The sequence below is a fragment of the Vitis vinifera genome, chromosome 14 (assembly GCF_030704535.1).
Source record: "Vitis vinifera cultivar Pinot Noir 40024 chromosome 14, ASM3070453v1".
Classification (NCBI taxonomy): domain Eukaryota; kingdom Viridiplantae; phylum Streptophyta; class Magnoliopsida; order Vitales; family Vitaceae; genus Vitis; species Vitis vinifera.
The window spans coordinates 23376813-23397117 of record NC_081818.1 but is presented as its reverse complement, the minus strand read 5'-3'; the positions used below and the strand labels follow the sequence as shown (position 1 = coordinate 23397117).

The 20305-nt window shown below is 30.6% G+C and overlaps 2 protein-coding genes across 2 annotated transcripts; both read left to right on the top strand.

Moving 5' to 3' along the window:
- The first annotated feature begins 535 nt into the window (after window positions 1-535).
- Window positions 536-2692, top strand: LOC100258293 (uncharacterized). Its single transcript, XM_002281269.5, has 3 exons — window positions 536-764; window positions 2101-2189; window positions 2279-2692. The coding sequence occupies exons 1-3, from the start codon at window positions 741-743 to the stop codon at window positions 2433-2435; spliced, it is 270 nt and encodes an 89-aa protein (XP_002281305.1). The 5' UTR covers window positions 536-740; the 3' UTR covers window positions 2436-2692.
- A 4244-nt stretch (window positions 2693-6936) lies between these two features.
- On the top strand, window positions 6937-10299 carry LOC100246342 (PI-PLC X domain-containing protein At5g67130). Its single transcript, XM_002277961.4, has 8 exons — window positions 6937-7513; window positions 7614-7736; window positions 8595-8732; window positions 8825-8923; window positions 9001-9304; window positions 9385-9608; window positions 9777-9863; window positions 10092-10299. Exons 1-8 carry the CDS (start codon window positions 7430-7432, stop codon window positions 10125-10127), a joined length of 1095 nt encoding a protein of 364 aa, XP_002277997.1. The 5' UTR covers window positions 6937-7429; the 3' UTR covers window positions 10128-10299.
- The last annotated feature ends 10006 nt before the right edge of the window (window positions 10300-20305 follow it).

Below are 20305 nucleotides of genomic sequence, written 5' to 3'. Positions count from 1 at the left end.
TAATTACATCTTCATTTAACAGGTTATAATCTTTTTGTATGATTTTTTAGGACTGAAGATTGGAAGTTCCATAGATACTTCTTAGATGAACATGCAATTAATGAAACCAAGTTATGAAAAACGAGAAAAGGTATAAATTAGTGGAGATCATGGTACAAAGTAACGGGTACAAAACAATGAAAACCTAAATGCATACATGGGACGAGGAAATTAATCATATCATTTGGACCCAAATAAATATTATATTATAATCATGCTTGGTATGAGCTTATATTTATCTCTAAAAATGATAATAAAAGTAATGATGCACACACAATCATGATATATATTTCTATAGTTTAATTCTAAAAATTATAATAAAAGTATACATAAAAGAATTAGTTTAGAAAAAATGCAGGGACCGTGCCACCATTGAATTTGTCCAGCGGATGAAGTGAGGTGGGCAAGAATCATTTAGGAAATTAAGTGGCTATCGTGATCTAGAACCACAAGGGGGTTCCCCAATCCAAAGTTTTCCAAATTAGAAAAACAATGGGCTAGGCGCCTGGTTTCCGCTCAAGTCAATTCTTTAAAACGGCCCACTGGAATGCAAGTCCACCTGCCCTCCACATTCACACTATATATAGACACCGGCACCCTTATCTTCATTTCAATCATTTCACCAAATTATACAGTCTGCTTCAGAAAAGCATATACTTTTTCTCAAGTTCCAGGAAATAGAGAGGAGGCAAATCTTTCCAATGGGGAGATGGGTCATACCAGAGGTAAGCCAGCTTCGTGCTTTTCAATAATAGAACCATTTCCTTTGGGGCCTTCTAATTTTCTAATTAATAATGATTTTTTTTTTTTTTTGTATTTTCTGATAAATTATTGAATTTATTATGATGGTTTTTCTGTTTACAATCACACGAATGATTAAAGCTTTCATGCCCATCTACTTCATTTAGGCCTTAAAATTTTTTAATAAGTGAGTATTTGGAAAAATTTAATAAATTCCCCCATTAAAAATCATCATCACTATCCAATATGACTTGTTTGGCTAACCAGAATCATAGGTTTAAAACCATGAAATTCTTATCTTTTTTTTCTTTTCACATATATAATTATTGTATCTGTGAGTTAAGATTCTTTTCTTGGGGGTAAGGATATGGATGGAAGGAAGGAATTTTGAGGATATTATTCAAAGAAGCTTTAATTTATATTATTAATTAAGTAAAAATTTGTTTTATAGTGATTTTAAAGAGTATTTCTATTTTTTTTAATACTTGAAAACTTTAATATTTAATTTTTTTTAAAATCAATACCAAGCGAAACCTAAATACTTTTTAAAAAAAAAAAAATTGATATTTTATTTTCATATCTATTTTTTCTTACATATCATATACCATTTATTGTAATATCAATTATATGCATGAGGTCCATACCATTAATTGATTTCATATCATTCATATTTTCCATATATTCACAAAAATTATTAAATGCAATAATTATAAAATATTAAAACCCCATACAATTAGAAAATTATTATATGCTATAATATTAAATAGTGAAACCTCATATTATTTCAAGAAAAAAATAGTGTACAAATTTACTCTTTGGTTCAAGTTATTATCTATATATTATATAAAATATTAGTCAAGCTAATATCGGTTTAGAATAAATCACTATTTAATTTTTATTTTTCATTTTAAGGCATTCATATAATAATAATTTACCATATAATTAAAAACTAAAGTAATTTTGTCAACTTTCCACCGTAAAAATACCGTGTCGCAATTGTTATATTATCAAAATGTTTTTTGTTGATGTCTATCTAAAATGCATCATCATCAGTCAAGTGATTCCACGTATGCAAGTGTCATTGCTTTGTGATCGAATCAAATTCAATTTCAATATTTTTTATTTTTTATTTTATTACATATGAAATGAAATCTCATTTCTAAGATCTTGATTTTACTCCTTATATTTTTAAATGTTTCAAATTTCATTAGACATGAATAATAACCGAGATTCAAAATTTAGTAAGTATGAATATGGTATCTTAGTATTTTCTAATTTGCATAGATGAAAGATATTTATGGTGTGTTTTTGTAACATCAGGTGTACCCACTATTGGGTGCCATGGCCATTGTGGGAGGTATGGTGGTCTTTTCGCTAGGAAGACATGTGACCATGAACCCTGACGTCAGGTACGGATCCTAAGTTATATCTTTTGATATATTTTTCTTTAAATAAGAAGAAGAAGAAAGAGTGGTGATTTTGGAAGTGGAAATTGTAGAATCTCCAAAGAGGGTCGTAAGCAGGCAGTGCTGGACAACGCAGACGAAGGGGAGAGATATGCAGAGCATGGTTTGCGCAAGTTCCTTCGCACTCGTACCCCTGAAATCTTTCCTAAGCTCAACCGCTTCTTCTCTGATCCTGAGAAGAGCACGTGAGGTTTCAGTAATGATATAGCTGCTTGGTCCATGCCTCTTTTTCCTAACACTTCTTCAGACCCAAAAGCAATGTTGTGTGAGAATAAGTAACTGTTTGATTGTGTTTTCAGGGGTCTGTTGAAAACCCACCCATTTTATTGTGCTTTAATGTACACAGATAAAATAAATGTCCACAGGCTGGATTGGGCACTGCCATGCTTCTTGGAAAACAATTCTGATTTATGGGGGACACAATGGTGTTGGTGTTAGTGTTTGATAATTCCCAGAATTAGTTCAGATATACAGGGTTCCCCGTTTCTTGATAGGAAGAACTACTTGAAGGTGAATCTTACTTATGAATTGGCACCTCTTACAGAGCTATCAATCCTCTGATTTTTCTTTGTTTGTTTTTGAACAAGCAACTAAGTTGATATGAAACAACATATGCACCAACAAATACTTTTTAGAGTGTGTTTAATAATATTTTTTTGAAGTATTTTTAGTTAAAATGTTTTTTTTTAAATGTTTTTTAATCACATGTAAAATGTTTCTTCAAAAAATATTATAAATAATTTTTAATTTTTTAGAAGTGTTTTTTAAATTTTGCAAAATATCTTTTTTTTTAAAAAAAAAACTTTTTAGATTACAAGTGCTTTTTAAAGACACTTAAATGGACTCTTAATATTATGGAAGTCACATGTAAATAGAGTCCGACACGGTTTTAAGTAAGAATATAATAGCAATACCAACTCTATTAGGCTTTCATTCTTAACAATAATAGTAATTGACACAGTTTCAAGCACTTCTAGCATAACTATTCTATGAATAAGTTTTTAATAAAATTGCCAAAGCTTATAAGGGAACTTCAAACAACTAAGGGGATTCTCGAAGACCAAAGAGATGTTCATATAGTTGTCAAGGGTTCTTCAAATGCTTCTAGCAAGAAGAAGAAGAACAATTTTGGAAACACAAAGTAAAAGAGTTAGTTCAAGAGTGGAAGTAAGAAGAACAAAGGAAAAGACAAGTGCTTCCTTTGTGGAAAGAACAACCACTAGAAAAAGAAGTGCCCTAAATTCCTAAAGAAAAAAATCATTTACATTTAGTTTAATCATGTTTAATGGGGGATTTTACTAACTCTTGGTGAATAGATTCTAGGGTCATTGGCTATATTTGTAATTCTTTACATGGGTTCTAGCTAAGAAGAAGGCTAAATGACAAGGAATTGTATCTGACTTTAGCTTCTGATGCAAGGATAGTTATGTAGGTAGCCAGATACATTACCTTTATCTTAGAGAATAAATGTCTTCTAGAACTTAAAGATTGTCTTTATGTTCCTAAGTCTAGAAAGAACTTGATTTTGATTTCTACTTTATGTAATGAATTATTTAGGGTTTTTCAATAAATAAGATATTATTAAAAGGAATTATTCATTTATATGCTTAGGATTATTGCGTGATAATCTTTGTTGTACAACTCCAATATCACAATATTGTTAAGTAAGGAGAATAATCATATATTATTAAATAGAAAGGAACCTAGCATTAATCAAACATATCTTTTTCATTTACGCTTAGGTCATATTAATCTAAGTACAATCCAAAGATTGGTTAAGCCTAGAATATTGCACTCTTTGATTATAATAGATCTTTTGATCTACGAAACTTGCATAGAAGGTAAAATGACTAAGAGACCCTTTACTACTAAAGGATATAGAGTCAAGGAATGTTTTGAGTTAGTACATGTTGATGTATGTGGATTTTTATTTTAATGTACATGCATGAGGAAGGTATGAGTATCTCATCATCTTTATAAATGATTACTCTAGGTTTAGATATTTACCTAATGCATAGGAAATCTAATGCCTTGGATAAATTCATCGAATTTAAGGTGGAATAGGAAAACCAACTAGGTAAACATATCAAGACACATTAATATGATCAAAGTAGTGAGTATATGTCCACCTAAATTGATTCTTTTCTTAAGGAGTATGAGATTATATCCTAGTTGTGTGCAACTGAAACTCCACAACAAAATGGAGCAGTAGAAAAAAGAAATCTAACTTTGATAGGCATGGTAAGATCTATGATAAGTTCCTCATTACTTCCTACATCCTTTTGAGGATATGCCTTGGAAACTACGATTTTCTTAATCTAGTGCCTTGGAGATTGTAGACAAGTCATAAACCCAATTTGTAACACATTCACATTTGGGAGTGCCCCACATATGTGTTGAAATCAAAGGTAGGCAAGTTGGAAATACGATTAAGGACATGTTGGTTTGTAGGTTATCCAAAGGGAACCAAAGGTCAATATTTTTATAGTCAAGTTGACCAAAAGGTATTTGTTAGCATATGTCAAATTTCTAAAAGAAAACTATATGATGAGTAATAAGGTAAAACATGATACAAATTGGAGAAGAGTAGAAGACATTCCCTAACATAGAAAGCTATTGATCAAAAGGTTTCTACACTTATCATCCCTAACAATTCTAGTACACGAGAGCTTTGTTGTAGTGGAAGGATTATCATACAACTGAATAGGTTCATGTATTTGAAAGAGTTTTTCGATGCCATTCCAAATAAACATGAGACTAATCCCATATATTACGATGAAATAAGGAAAATTGCACTATATCAAGTCAGCTACATTGACAAGTTTTAGTCAAGTATATGATGCAGGACTCTAAGAAGGGTTTTCCACCCTTTAAGTATGGAAAACCTCTTTCTTAGGATTGGTGTCCTAAGACATTTAAGGAGAAAAATAGCATGAAGGCAACACCCTAAACCTTTGTAGTTGGTAACCTTATGTAGGCATTGTTATGTACTAAGCTAGATAGTTGCTTTATTGTAGGGATAATGAGTAGATATCAACTTCATCCAAGACCAAAGCAATGGATGGTGGTTAAGTATATACTTTAATATCCTTGAAGAATAAGAGGTTATATGTTGATGTATCATAATGATGAGTTGGTACCTCTTAGGTACATGAATTTAGACCTTCCTTTTAATAGAGACTCTCACAAGTCTACCTTTGAGTTTGTGTTTGCTCTAGGTCATGGGATTTTTAATTAGAGAAGTATGAAACAATTCTGCATTGCAAACTTTACTACAAAAATTGAGTATGTTACTACTTCAAAAACAACAAAAGAATTTCTTTGACTTAGTACGTTCTTCATGGGACTTGGGGTAGTTTCCTTAGCTATATCACCCTTGATATTGTTGTATAATAACAATGGGGCAGTGGCATATATAATCTAAAGAACTAAGAAACCACTTGGAGGGTAAATACATAACAAGGAAGTTTCACTTGATATGTGAGATATTATTGAGAGAAGATGTCTTTGTGGAGAAGATAGCTTTTAGGGAGAACCTAGTGGATTTCTCCACCAAACCTTTATCCAATCAAGTCTTTGATGATCATAGGGATAGTATAGGTGTTAGATGTATACTAAACATGCTTTAAGGCTAATGGAAGTTTGTTAAAATAGAACTCTTAAAAGTATAACAAGATGTAATTAAATATAATTTACTAATAAATTTATTTATTGTGATTTTGATTTCCTCTTTTTATCCTATTTTGTTACTTTGTTGTACGAATGGGTAGTTTTATATGCTTATAGTCACACTTTTAACAAGAGTATTTCTTAAATCTATAAAAATGAACAAAATAGTGATTTAGTATTTTTTTTAACACCTTAGGACCTTCATTACACAACCTTTATAGTTAAAGAGAACGAGTCCTATTACAATATCCAATACAATTCAACTTAGTCTACTTTTTTAGTTATGAGAGTTGTGCTCCTCTTTCCATATCCATACATCCTAGAGGAACATTCTTTAAAAACTATGTCTTATTGCAAGTGGCAGGGAGTGCAATATCACCTCAGCACGGTTGTCAAATTGTGGGAGTAAAGTGCTGCTTCTCTTATGGATATATAAAAACTATTTTAAGGAAAATGTCTTCACACGCCTCACACCAATCTTTTGGATTTTCAAAGTTCCCCATGTTGTTCTTGTTTACTTTTATTCTGATTTTGATTTTACAACACTTATTAGCTTCAGTCTCCTTGTTCTCCCAGCAACATGTTGCCACTTAGGGAAAATCAACCAGGGACTGATTGATGTGTCCCGTTAGTCACTCCTATCTCTGAAATTAATCTAGACTCCTTACCAAATCAAATTTAGATATTTTCCCATTTCAATATAGACCCAATGAACAAATAATGACATGGTTTTAATTTTCTGGGTGCAAATTTAGTGAATCTGATTAGATTGATTTGTGTATAAGATACAAATTATGATTGAATCTCGACTTAAAATCCTTTCACCAACTCATGAGTTCTGAGTTTCAAAATGTACTCATACGTAGTTTGTGTCACTTTCATTTCCAGGCTAGAATCGACATGACGGATGTGGTATGGATGAACCAACCGTTCAAGAATCAATTCCATCATTTAATGCCCAACCACACCAATCACATGAAGTAACCAAAAATATAACCCCAAATATCATCGAACCATGCCTTGATTGTACCACAAAATATCTTACATTACATCCTTATCCACTGTGAGCTCAATGTTTAGACTCACTCCAAAGCCATTGGATGGTCGTAAATCCTGGTATTCTATATCCATCCAATGGTTTGAAACTTGCCATATACATAACTACCAAATCTAACGGTACGCATGAGCCTGATGGCCGTGATGGGCCCCAAGTCAATCACATAGACGATAGTCCTCCATGATTAAACCGTCCAGTTTTAACTTTTTGTGAAGCAACTTTGGCTAATGTGGCAGCCTGCTCCTTCCTTCTTTGTCTCTTCCAGGCGTATACGTCTTGCCGTTGTTTGTTTATTATAACTCCCTTTGCTTTCTCAGCCTAAACTGAGAAGACCCATATTGATTTTCAGGCTCTCATTTCAGAGAAAAACCATCAAAGACGTGAATTCACTTTCAGTTCTGTCTTGTTTACATTTCTTTTCAAACTTCAAATAACCTCTCCTTTCATGTTTTGAAAAATGGGTCTTGGAGCAAACTTGTTTTTCATCCTACTTTCGTTTTTCTTCAGCGTGGCAACTGCTTGCACCAATGGGAAATGCAGGGTCTGTTTCTTTCTCTGATTTCAGAAGGATGTTGGTGCCATATTATTTGATTTTTGTTGGAATTTTAAATGCTTTGATTCTGACCAGTCTGTAAATTTAGCTGCTGGATGAATGCTCGACGGATGAAGATTGTGGAGCTGGACTCTATTGCTTCTCTTGTCCTCAAGGATTTTCTGGGTCTAGATGTGTTAGATCAAGCATTACAGACCAATTCAAGGTTTTGGTGAGTATCTCTTGAACTTTTCCACACTCCTTTCTTCCACCTCAAATCCCAAACTCATTAATTTCAAGCTTTTTCCTGAGTTTGATATTTTCTGGGTCTAGACTCTCCTTGCAGCTTCGAGATTTTGAAGAACAATACTATGAAAAGAAAATTAGAAGGTAGAAAATAATTAAATTTAATCAATAATATTTCTCCTATGAAGAAAGAAATAAAAATTTTTATTTGTAAATAATTTTCAAATATCAAATGAAGCAAAAAAAAATCATATAGTTCTTTCATATAATTTCTTTTTTTTTTTTTCTTTTCTTTTTTTTTTTTGCATTTCTATATGTATTTTTCATTTGTATATCTTGTGAAGGACTAATGAATAATTTAAATTGTTTTCTACCTTTTTAAGCTTTCCATATTTTTGGTCAAAGGTAAATCATGGAAGGAACTTGACAAAAATAATTCATGAAAGAAATTTCCTTTCATGAAACATGTTTGTAAAAGTTAAGTTCAAAAGGCAATAATGATCATTCTGGTTTGAAACCTAAGCAAGTAATCACACTGGCAAAGTCTCTTCAAAAGACAGATTACTTTCAAGATGGGAATGAAAAAAAGGGCGATGTCTGTAGTCATCAATTGCCAGTCATGACATATGGGCCGCTCAAAAACAAAATAACATCACATGATCCACCAATTCTAAGCCATTGGTTACGCTAATTTTTGCCTTTTTGCTGGGCATTCGAATTGGATGCCTTGGATCAGGATCAATGGAATACCCAGTATGCTACCAAGGCCCATTGTCTTAATCTGATTTGCAGAAAAAATAATAGCTTCTTCATTATAATTTTTTTTTTTTCTGTGTTGGGATAGAACAATTCTCTTCCATTCAACAAATATGCATTTTTAACAACCCACAATTCTTACGCCATTGATGGAGAGCAATCTCATACTGGAGTTCCTCGGCTTACCTTTACCAACCAAGAAGATAGCGTCACTCAACAGCTAAATGTAAGATCATCCTATATGGTCCTTTCTTTTCTGTTACATTAACAGAGAGCTTATCTCCCAGTTTGCTTTAATTACTGATACTCAATTTGTAGAATGGAGCTCGAGGCTTAATGCTGGATACCTATGATTTTGAGGGAGATGTATGGCTGTGCCATTCTTTTGGAGGAGAATGCCACGACTACACTGCATTTGTGAGTATTTTGATTACAAAAGTATGCAAAATTTTGTTGTGATTTTAGAAATGAACACTGGTGTACACTTCTTCTAGGGGCCAGCTATAGACACTCTGAGGGAGGTTGAAGCATTTTTATCAGCAAATCCTGTGGAGATCGTAACATTGATATTAGAGGACTATGTTAAAGCCCCAAATGGATTAACCAAGGTCTTCACCGATGCGGGGTTGATGAAATACTGGTTTCCAGTGACAAGTATGCCTCAGAATGGTGAGGATTGGCCGCTTGTCAGCGACATGGTTGCTCAGAATCAAAGGCTAATCGTATTCACTTCAATTAAATCCAAGCAAGAGAGTGAGGGGATTGCTTACCAGTGGAATTACATGGTTGAAAATCAGTGTAAGAAGCCACCCATTTCTCCCTTTGAGATCATAACCCAGTGTTGATTTTCTGATTGATTCCTTGGATAAATATTGTAGATGGGGATGGTGGAATGCACCGAGGGAACTGCCCTGCGAGGGGAGAATCGTCCCCGCTGAACGACGGGGCTAAATCTTTGGTCTTGGTAAACTACTTCAAAACCATTCCCCTTAAGCAGCCCACATGCCAACAAAACTCAGGAGACCTCATTAACATGCTCCAGACATGTTATGGAGCTGCCGGCAACCGATGGGCCAACTTCGTCGCCGTTGATTATTACAAGGTATAAATTTTTTTGTTAATTACTTTAATATTTTAGAAAATTATATGCAAATACAAAAATCCCAGAGTTCCAGAACAAGCTCATGTTTCTTCTGAGAGAGTAGAGATGAGAGAGGGGGCCTAATTTCATCATAATTGAGGACTGAAAGTGATGGATTTTATGATGCAGAGGAGTGAAGGAGGAGGATCATTCCAAGCCATAGACACTATGAATGCAAAACTGCTATGTGGGTGCGATGATATCCATGCCTGTGTGGTAAGCTCCAGTGTTGCATCCCAATGATTGATTCATTCATCTTTGTATATCAGGTCATGTGGTCAATTCCATTTCTTTATGATGGCAAAGCCAAATTCAAATCAATGATCCCTGTGAAGGATTTACAGCCCTTAACTCTCCAACTTGCAGCCCAACTGACCCTCACAACCAATTTTCAGAATGAAAACAAACATTTAATTTCTAACAAATCATTTCCATTTGGTGTAGGCCTTGTCTACCTCTGGAGCCTGCACCCCCTCATAAGCCATAACAAGCATCACTCATAATGGGCAATCCAGGCTGCAAATTGCATGGAAGTTGAATTTAATTGAGGGGAAATTCCATGCTTATCAATAAAATTAATGTAAAACAAGATGCTGATCACAAAACAATTGTACAAACAGGATAATGGGAATCCATCTGTCAATTTGTGGCATTCAGGGGAAGCAGGTTCATTATTCATTTACTGTAATGTTGTGCATGAAATTGTGGTGGGGCTTTTGAGAAGCTTGAACCCCTACCAACAACTAGCATATACTTTAGCATCAATTTCACTACATTTTTTACCGACCTATGTTTAACAAATTAAAAACTATAAGGGTAACACTTATTCAATTAAAATTCTAGAATCACTGCAAATCAATATTGTAAGTACACCGATTTCACTTGACTTATTCCGAATTCCCCTTTCACATATATAGTTGATAAGTTTTTCATGTGTAGTATTCTTATTGGCTTGATCTATAACAATGCTAATTGAAAATATTCCTTTGGATATGAGTGGTGTTGTGTTAGTACTAACATGGCTATTTCGAGTCTATTTCAAATAATTAAAAGTATTCTTGTCGTGCATATTTTAAATATGTTTATATATTTCAATTTATATATCTATATGTTCAATCAACCTCACAACTGCAACTCTACATACAACCAATAAGATAAATAAAATAATTAATATCTATATACATATAATTTAAATTTTCTATAAATAAATAACCGAGTTAGAGTTATTAGAGCCCTAATCCAAGTGCAACCCAAATTTTATCCAAATTGACATGTTTACCCCAAATTCCAACTCTATAAAATTGGATTAACTCGAATTGGATGGTTAGGAATGATTATTAAACTTGCTTGGGAGAACTTTTTAAATGGTAAAAATAGTATTTAAAGACTAATATGAGAGTATTTAAATGAGACTTTTAACCATCAATCTTACACATTTTAAAATAGCTCATTCATATTTTAAAGAAGTAGAGAGATTTTTACTTTTCCTCAAACATGATTGGCTAAGCAATTTTTATTTAGTTAATTTTTTTTTTAAATGTCACAATTATTTTTATCTTTAAAACATTTATTAAAATATAGACACCGACTACAAAATTCAATCCTACCATAATAACAATTATAGCAAATTTCCATTTTTCTACTATTAAATACATAAATCAAGTGCTACTCCAAATAGGCCAATAATCAATCACTAACTTAGTCCGAGTCTTATGCTCTCCATGCTTTAAAATTTCCTGACCTTACAGTTGAGAAAGAGATAAATTTTTTTAAATAAAATAAAATAAAATGAAAATAATGTAAAATAATTAATAATAATAATGATGATGACTATACATTCTAATTGTGAAGAATGTTTTAAAATTAATTATTTTAAATTAAAAAGCTTATTTTTAAATTTAAAAAAATGTAAGCATTCGAGTAATAATATTGAACATATTTATTATTTTATTTTCTAGAAATAAAAATAATGAATTTAGATCATTTTATGATAAATTTTTAATTTTTTGTTTTGAAAAATAGATACATACCTTGTGTATTCCTCAAATTTTTAAAAATTTGAGATTTTTTTTAAGAACATAAGATCAATTTTTTGCTTTTTGTGTAAGAGTTCTTATATTTTTGTTAAAAAAAAATTATATTTTATATAAGGGTTTTTATTTAAAAATAAATAAAAAATATAAAGTAAATGTCACATTAATAACACATTTCATAATTTATTTATGAAGATATTTTTTTAAACCAATTATTTTTGTTTTTTGTTTGTTTGTTTTTTTTTTTTTTTTAAAGGTAACAAATCAATTCAGGTGAAAAAATTAAAAAAAAAAATCATAATCCCCAAGCACCTAATAACAACTTGAAATTTATTAGCTTAACGATATAAGGTCTTTACAAATCATCCCATTATCTCATACGTTTTAGCTCAATAAAAACTCCATTAATTGCCATTAAATAAAAATTAAACTAAATGAAATCAATAAAAATTAAAGGTAAAAAAAAATTAAAATTAAAATTCTCATTATTAAAATGTGGCCCTTTTATATACTTCTCTTTCTTTTCCCATATTTATATTTTCACTTTTTTCCCTTTTTTCATGAAATTGATAAAAAAAAATACAAATTAAATTAAATTAAAAGAACTCAAACACAACATTTTAAGGGATCTTGTGAAATCTTATGAATGGTTTGAGTGCTAGGAGAAGAATGAGAACTGAGTGCTAAAATTTTAAAATTGAAAGTCAAATGACCTCATGCTATGACTAGATTCGAAAAGGGTTACAATTTAAATTTCAACATAGAAACAACTAAATGGCTCATCTGAGTGGGACTCAATGATATGATTGTGTCTTATTGTGGCTACCAAAGAAAAGAAAATTGAAAACTAATGCTCTATTTGGTAACTATTTTTTGAAATAGTTTTGAACACCAATTTTTGTTTTCTTTGTATTTTTTTTTTTTTATGTTTTATAAAATAAAAGTTTGTTTAAGGACCTGAAATATTTTTAACTTATTTTTAAGTATTTTTTAAAAATAATTTTTATATCTAGTGCTTTTTTTAATCATTCTCAATATTTGTATAATTTTTTTAAATAACTTTAAAAAAAAAACAAATGAAAACAACTAAAATATATTATCTGAAAATACCATATTTTCTATTTTCAAAAATAGGAAACATAAAATAGTTTTCTGGTTTCCAAAGTGTTTTCTTGGTTTTTTTTTTATAAAAAATAAAAAACTATTTTTGAAAACAATAGCCAAACAAAGGCTAAGTCTTAGGAAGTATTTTCAAAAATAGTTTTTGTGGATAGTTTTTTAAAACAATTATATAATGTTTTGTAAAATAAAAGTTTGTTTAAGAACTTAAAATGTTATTAACTTATTTTACATGTTTTAAAAATAATATTTATATGTAGCGTTTTAATTTTAATCATTCTTTATATCTGTATAATTATTTTCTAAAACAAATTTCAAAAAATAATTTAAAACAATTAGAAAATATTCTTAATAAACATCATATTTTTGTTTTTAATAATAGAAAAATATTTTTTATTTTTTTTATTATCAAATGTGTTTTCCTATTTTTTATTCTAGAGAACAAAAACATTGTTCTTAAAAGAATAGTTATCAAATAGGGCCTAAGACTTAATTTAGGAAGTATTTTCAAAAATAGTTTTAAACAATAGTTTTTAAAAACTATTATGATGTCTTATAAAACAAAAGTTTGTGAGAACGTAAAATATTTTTACATATTTTTTATATTTTTAAATATGTTTTAAAAATAATTTTTATATGTATACATGTTTTTTAACCATTCTTTATATTTGCATAATTATATTTTAAAATAATCATTAGAAAACAAGTGAAAACAATTAAAAATATTCTCCAAAAACATTATATTTCTTGTTTTTAAGAACAAAAAAAATATTTTCTATTTTTTGTTGTCAAATTTTTTTCAAAATAGTTATCGAACATGTCCTAGAATTTCTAATTTAGACTTTTTTTTAGTGCTCGTTCTTTTTTTCTATCTTTTCCACTTTTTCCCATATTGGCTATTTATAGAAGCGAGAAATACATTGCAACATCTAGCAATTAGGACATTTAGAATGTCACATCACTTCGCAACCTTGGATAGTTGCAATGATGAAATAACTAACCTTGGATAGTTGCAATGATGTCAGGTGTCATGCATGCTATGACTATTGGAACCTTGGTGGCTAGTGTGTTTCACTTCCTAAGGAGTTAACATAACAGTAGTAAAGCTTGCTTGAGAAAGAAAATGAGAATATGAGAGTTGAGAGTAAGAAAAAAAAATTGAGCAAAGCTTGGGTAAAGGGGCTCAAATCTTCTACTTGAAGATTAGATAAAGAGAAAGAGATAGAGATAAAGAGAGAGAGAAAGGTGTTTGAGGAGGAAAAAATGGAAGAAAACATGAAAAAGTACAAGAAAATGGAAAAAGGGGTTGGGTTTTGCAAGGCTAGGAGCCTAGTAAACTTAGTGGTCCTTAGGTTGAGTACCCAGTGAAGCTTAGTTGAACCCCAATGGAAAAATCTAGTGAACTAGCTTTTGTGTTTTCCTAATAGTTTGCAAAATGAGTAGAAAGGTATCTTCCATCTAGGGTTACTAACCCTTTCAACATGCTCTTTTTAAGTCACTTTTGGCCCTATTTCCTTGGGAAACTCACATAAATCTATTAAGACACTTGATAAACATAATAAATTTATTACTCTTATGTATGACATGTTATGAGTTTGTATGATTTAACATTAAGAGTTAATTTCCTTCATCTCTAATGAGATTTGGATTAAATATATCTAACACCTAATAGTTTGAAATTTCATCAAATACCTCATTTATCCTTTTTTTTTTTGTTATTTTCATTTATCTCCCCTCTTACTTAAAATAATGAATGTATTTTGATAAAATTTCAAACCAATAAAGGTGAAGTATATTTAGTAAACCCTAAGGGGAGGTGAGTGAAATTAACCCTTTAACATTATTAATAATATTTGTTAAGATTTTAACTAGATTAATCTAAGTTAAAGGGGGTGAATAGGATGATAATCCCTTTTTACAAATTTAAATTATGTGAATGTAAGAGATAATTATATGCAAATATATAATAAATATGATGAAAATAATTGCATATAAAATAAAAAAAGAATAGGGAAGAGAAAATGCAAACACTCATTTTGTAGTGGTTTGGTATAACTCGTCCTACATTTATTGGAGTCAAAATATATATGTGCTCTAATGGCATATATTCAATATCATTCGTACACCAAATGACATTCAAATCACCCAACTTAACCTATATTGATGTTAAAGCCTTAACCATAAGTTTAACTTGTATTTTGAAGATTTATCTCAAATTCAAAGGAAGAAAATGTTGTAAGTACTTAAATCACTTTAGATTTTGAAAGATCAAGAAATGGTTGAATGAGAAAATAAGCGAGTAAAGACTCATAAACTATGAGGAAAAGCAAGACAAGGATATCATGGGTTTGAGAGATGAGAAATGACTATTATGGAGTAAGAAAGAAGGCAAGAAAACATAGAAAATGAGACATGAAAAAATATTCAATTGCATTGAAATTTAGAACTCAAAATCTGGTGGCAACATATACTTTGAATTTTGAGGATAAATTTGGAGTACTTTTTAAAGTCCATTTTAGGTATACTATATATCGTTTTGAACCTCAAGAATTCAGAAGTCCAACTCTTTAAATAGTGTACAAATTGGAGTTGAAATGAAGAAGTTATGACCATTTGAAAACAACTACGTAAATCTGAAGGGCCATTTCAAAACGATTTCGAATTCAACTTGTGAATTCAAAATCCAACTTATGAATTTGAAATCCAATTTAAAATGACCCCAATTTCGAATTCACTCACTGCCACTTTGATGTTTCGCCTCCTCTACCTCAGGAATTGCTTCTAGGGCACTCTATTCACCCTAAGTGGCCCCATATGACTAGAAATCATCATTTTATTATTTTTTAGTCATTTTTAGGTAATTATTTTGTAATAAGTGGCCAATGAGAGCGTGCTACATCTTAGGTAATTGATGATATTATATAAACTCCTTTAATTCTAAGGTTTAGGAATCTTTGATCATCTTTCGAAAGTTTGACAATTTTATGGGGAAGAAGATGAGAACTTTGGTTTGTTTTGTTTTCTTCTTTATTGAATAAATTGTTTTATATATTTAAATTATGGATTTTTACCCTATTATGGATTGTGAATATGATATCACCCCCATGAGAGGCTAAAAAGTCAACTTAGGGCTTGAAGTATGAAAACCTAAGGGTTAGGAAACCTATAGGGACAATGGGTAAATCATTATAACAATGAGATTAATTATTTGTTGAATTACAATTTATCAATTTTTTATCCTATCTTTGTAAGTTAGTTTATGGAATGATACGATAAGTTATTACTTTATGCTAGTGATTCTTGTTAACTCTTAATCATTAGTTATCTCAATCTTCTCTATCGTTATTTTCCTCAAAACAAAGTTATAAGGAATAGAACGGGTTAAAAAGCCAAACCTTAAACTAGTAATCAATCTCATTCATTTGATGATTTTAGGAATCTATTTTAAAAAGGAAAAATTAGGTTTCGGATGCAGTTTTGAGTTATAGAATTCAAGTTGATCACAAACGACCAAAAACCCTAAAATTGTAAGATCATTTTACTAAAGAAACCTTTGTTTTCTCTATTTCTACACCTTAAGTTAAATTGTGGAAAGCCCCAAACTTGAATCAATTGAATTAAAAATCAATATTCATTTTGTTATTAATTTAGTTTCTTTTACTTAGTTTCACTTCATAAAAGTTACTTCACATATTGTTTTTCACTTTAGGATTCAAACAAAAGCAATTTATTTATCCTAGTATTGACAATTTCTATAAGTCAGTCCCTGAGAACGATACCCGAAGTACTACAAATGTTGTTGTAACTTTTTCTCTAGTTTTTCTTGACCAAAATTGCTACGTTAAAGGCTTAGTATTTTGGATAATAGAGAAGATTGGTCATACATCCACTCTCATCAAGCTCTTAACCAAGTGAGGGTTTCACTATTCTGAGACTGTCAAGCCAAACCTCCAAGTTTTACAATTGGATTATAGTTCCAATCAACCCTTTTGGACTTTTGGCACTAAGCACTCTTTACAATCCTCAAGAGATAACTTACTCTTAAATAATCCCTCAAGTGATACCCCATACTTGAGAATCCCTTAGTAATACCTCACACTTAGATTTTTATTTCTCAAAGGTTTACAAGAAATGATATAAGATATTCTCACAAAATCCTAGTACAAAATTTAGGCTCAAATGATCAAAGATAAACTATGATTGAATGGTGCATTAATGATATGCAAGTTTTGAAATAAGGTGCACTAAAAAACACTCCCTCAAAGCTCAAATATATTTAAAAAAAAAAACATTTTATGATGTTAAGCTTATATAAAAAAAAAATGAATTTTGAAGCCTTTTTATAGGAGTTAGAAACTTAAACTAACCATTAGGCATGGTTTGGGTTCATCCAATCAAGCACTAATTCAACTAATTCATTAGTTGTTAGCAATTAATGCTTTTGGCAAGTGACTGTTAGGGTTTAGGATTTCAACCGATTAAGGTTTACCAGTTGAATACATGCTACTAGAAGAGAAAGTTGCAATTCCTTACCCTTAATTGAATGCATTGTGAAGTGCTCAAATAATTTGATTTTGAGGTCTGAAACATCCAAAAATTAGTCAATCATTTTTAAAACCTTTTAGAGAAGTTCAGGAATAATCTTACTTAAGGTTTTAATTAAAAATAAAATAAAAAAATAAATTAGTATTTGTATGATTTTTTGTACTTAAGTAAATTAAAGATCAAATGCATGATCCTAGTGCATCAACAATCTTACAAAAAAAATCCTAGGCAAAGTCTTGAAAGCTCTTTTCTATGAGATCTTCTTCTACTTCTTGATTTTCCTTTACCTTGATTTGTTTTTATAATTGTCAGTTTGAAAAATTTCTTGTCTAAACACATTCAAGATAAAACATTAGATCAAACCTTATTTGTACTAAGATTAATCAAGACTTAATGTTACAATAATTAATTTTGTGCTAATAAAAAACGAATATAGATACTAACTGCATAAGACCATAGGGAGCAAATTCATCTGATCAGGTAAAATTCATGTGCATCATTCTTTCCTCATATTTAGTGCATTATTCAATGGTAGAGAAATCATCTAAGTTTTTTTAAACCTAGGAGTTCCATGTTTTTTTTTTTTTTTTAAGTTGCATTATATGTTTGTTTGTGAGATTCAAAATTATTTTTTTTTACATGGGATTCATCAACTTTGACTCATAATTGATATAATAGATAAAGAAATTTATAAAATTGAGATTAATTTCTTGGATTATCTATTCATTCCCCTTCTTGGTACTTTCATATTTCATATTACAAATAGTAAAATGTAATCATAGAAGTGTTTTCTTTTTAAAATTGCCCCAATATTATTTTAAATGTTGAATTGTGCAGTTTGAATAAGTTTTATTCCGTTTCGCTTAGGATGTCAAGGGTCGAGAAACATTTTTTATGCGATGATTGATGAGTTTGCTTCTATTATATAATTAACTCTTTTATGTTTAGGGTTTTGTCTTTCGAGAGTGTGGCCGCAATTAAGAGCTTTTTTTTGGAAAGTTGCACCATTGTAACTCTTTTCATTCTTTTCTTATTAGTGGATTGTTGAGTATTTGTGTACTTTGTGGATGTAGGAATCACATTGATCGTCGAACCACATTAAAAATCTTATATTTTTATTTATTTCTATTCATGTATGTACGTGATTTGGTTAACATTAAATTGTAAAGTTCTTCTTCTGATTATTCATTTTATACTTCACATTTTCTAAGGTTTAGAAACGTTATATACAATCACATTCATTGTTTGCATCTAATTCATTTTATATTGAAGACTCTTGAATTATCTATTAAGGATTTTGGAATGATATTCATCATTATCAAATCAAGCATTTAAGTTTAATTCTTCTCCGATATCTAATACTTGGGTTTGTTGCCTTACTCTACATTCATACTTGAAATATTTAAGTTTGTCATACTTACAGAAAACTAGAGTTTTAAACTTTGATTTTTCCCTTGTATTTTTTAGGATTCTCCATTTTCTCACTACTCATTTCTTATAATAATTTTTTTAGTATTTTTTTACTTTTGATTTTCTTTTTCTTTTTCTTTTGACACAAAGGGAGGAGTTAAAATTTCATATTAAAATTGAGCACAAAATGATCCTAACTCTTTTCTACTTGATCTAAGTTTATTTTGAATTCTCATATATATCTTTAATAAAGAACATAAAGATAAAGCTTCTTGATTAATATAATTAATGATATCACCATATGTTAGGGATTCATATGGCAGTGCTCTATCAAATCTCTCCTTGATTCTTAATTTGACTCCTTCATCGAAGACTCTAGGAAGACTGTAAGAAGAGTAAAAAAAAATTTGTCTTTATATAGTTTCCCACTTCTTTAGGCTCTTGGGGTTGTGAAGAGATAAGTGGGAGTCTTGCATGCCCATAGGTCCAAGCCCATTCCAATGGGATTTAGGTGGCCCAATTTAGGGAACCTTAATGAGCACCATTCACATGTAGGGGGCCCTCCTGCGTATGCACACGATTCCAACCACTTTTAACAATTGAATTTTAAATTTTGTTTTCTTGATTTTCCTTGACTTGGTCATTGTCATTGGACTCTGCTTACAGATAGATCCCTCCCCTCATAGTCTCTCATTCATTAACTCTAATCCTTGACAAGATCACTCTCTCTGATGCTTTCTTTCTCTCTACTCTCTAGCAATTTTTCTCTCCATTCATTGCTACCATCCTACACACTGTCTTCACTATTACCATCCTACATACCACCTTCACTATTACTCCCTTCCATTCCAGTAATGGCAATAGTCCATTCCGTCTAGTGCAGTACTATACCCAACTATTTGTAGCCATACACCTACTACAACCAAACACCTTGCATACAAGTTCTACTACTACAACCATCTTCATTTCTCAAGTTCTACTACTACAGCCATACACCTTGCATCTGAGCCTATTATAGTCACATTGCTCCTCCCAAGTATGTTGCAATCTTCCCTTCTTATGGAGGAACTTCAAAATCTCATAAATTTTCTAGCTATATAGTAACTTGCTAATGAAGTACACTTAAGGTGAGGTTCTTGGTTGTTGGATCCTAGAGGTAGGATGTCAATTCCCTTTTGCACCAAGGTTAATCTTCGAGAAGGACAAATCTACTTAACGATGGTGTTCTATCACATCTTAGTCGCATAATCCGAAAATACCCTATTCCAATTTCAATTAATTTTGTTGTCTTGTTTTGAGCTTTGTTTGGTTGAAGTTTACTTCTTAGTTTATCAGTTCAAAATAATTCATACTTCTATAATCTTTCTTTTCAATAAAGATGATTATAATCTGTTATAGAAAAAATCTTACTGATAAATAAATCTTTATACCATATGAATCTTTCATTTTCTTGCATCGTAAGTCTATAAGGATTTCTGACATTCTTTCCAAAATACATGAGTTTTCTTGCATCATCTTGTATTTGGGATTGAATTGGAGATAATCTAGGTG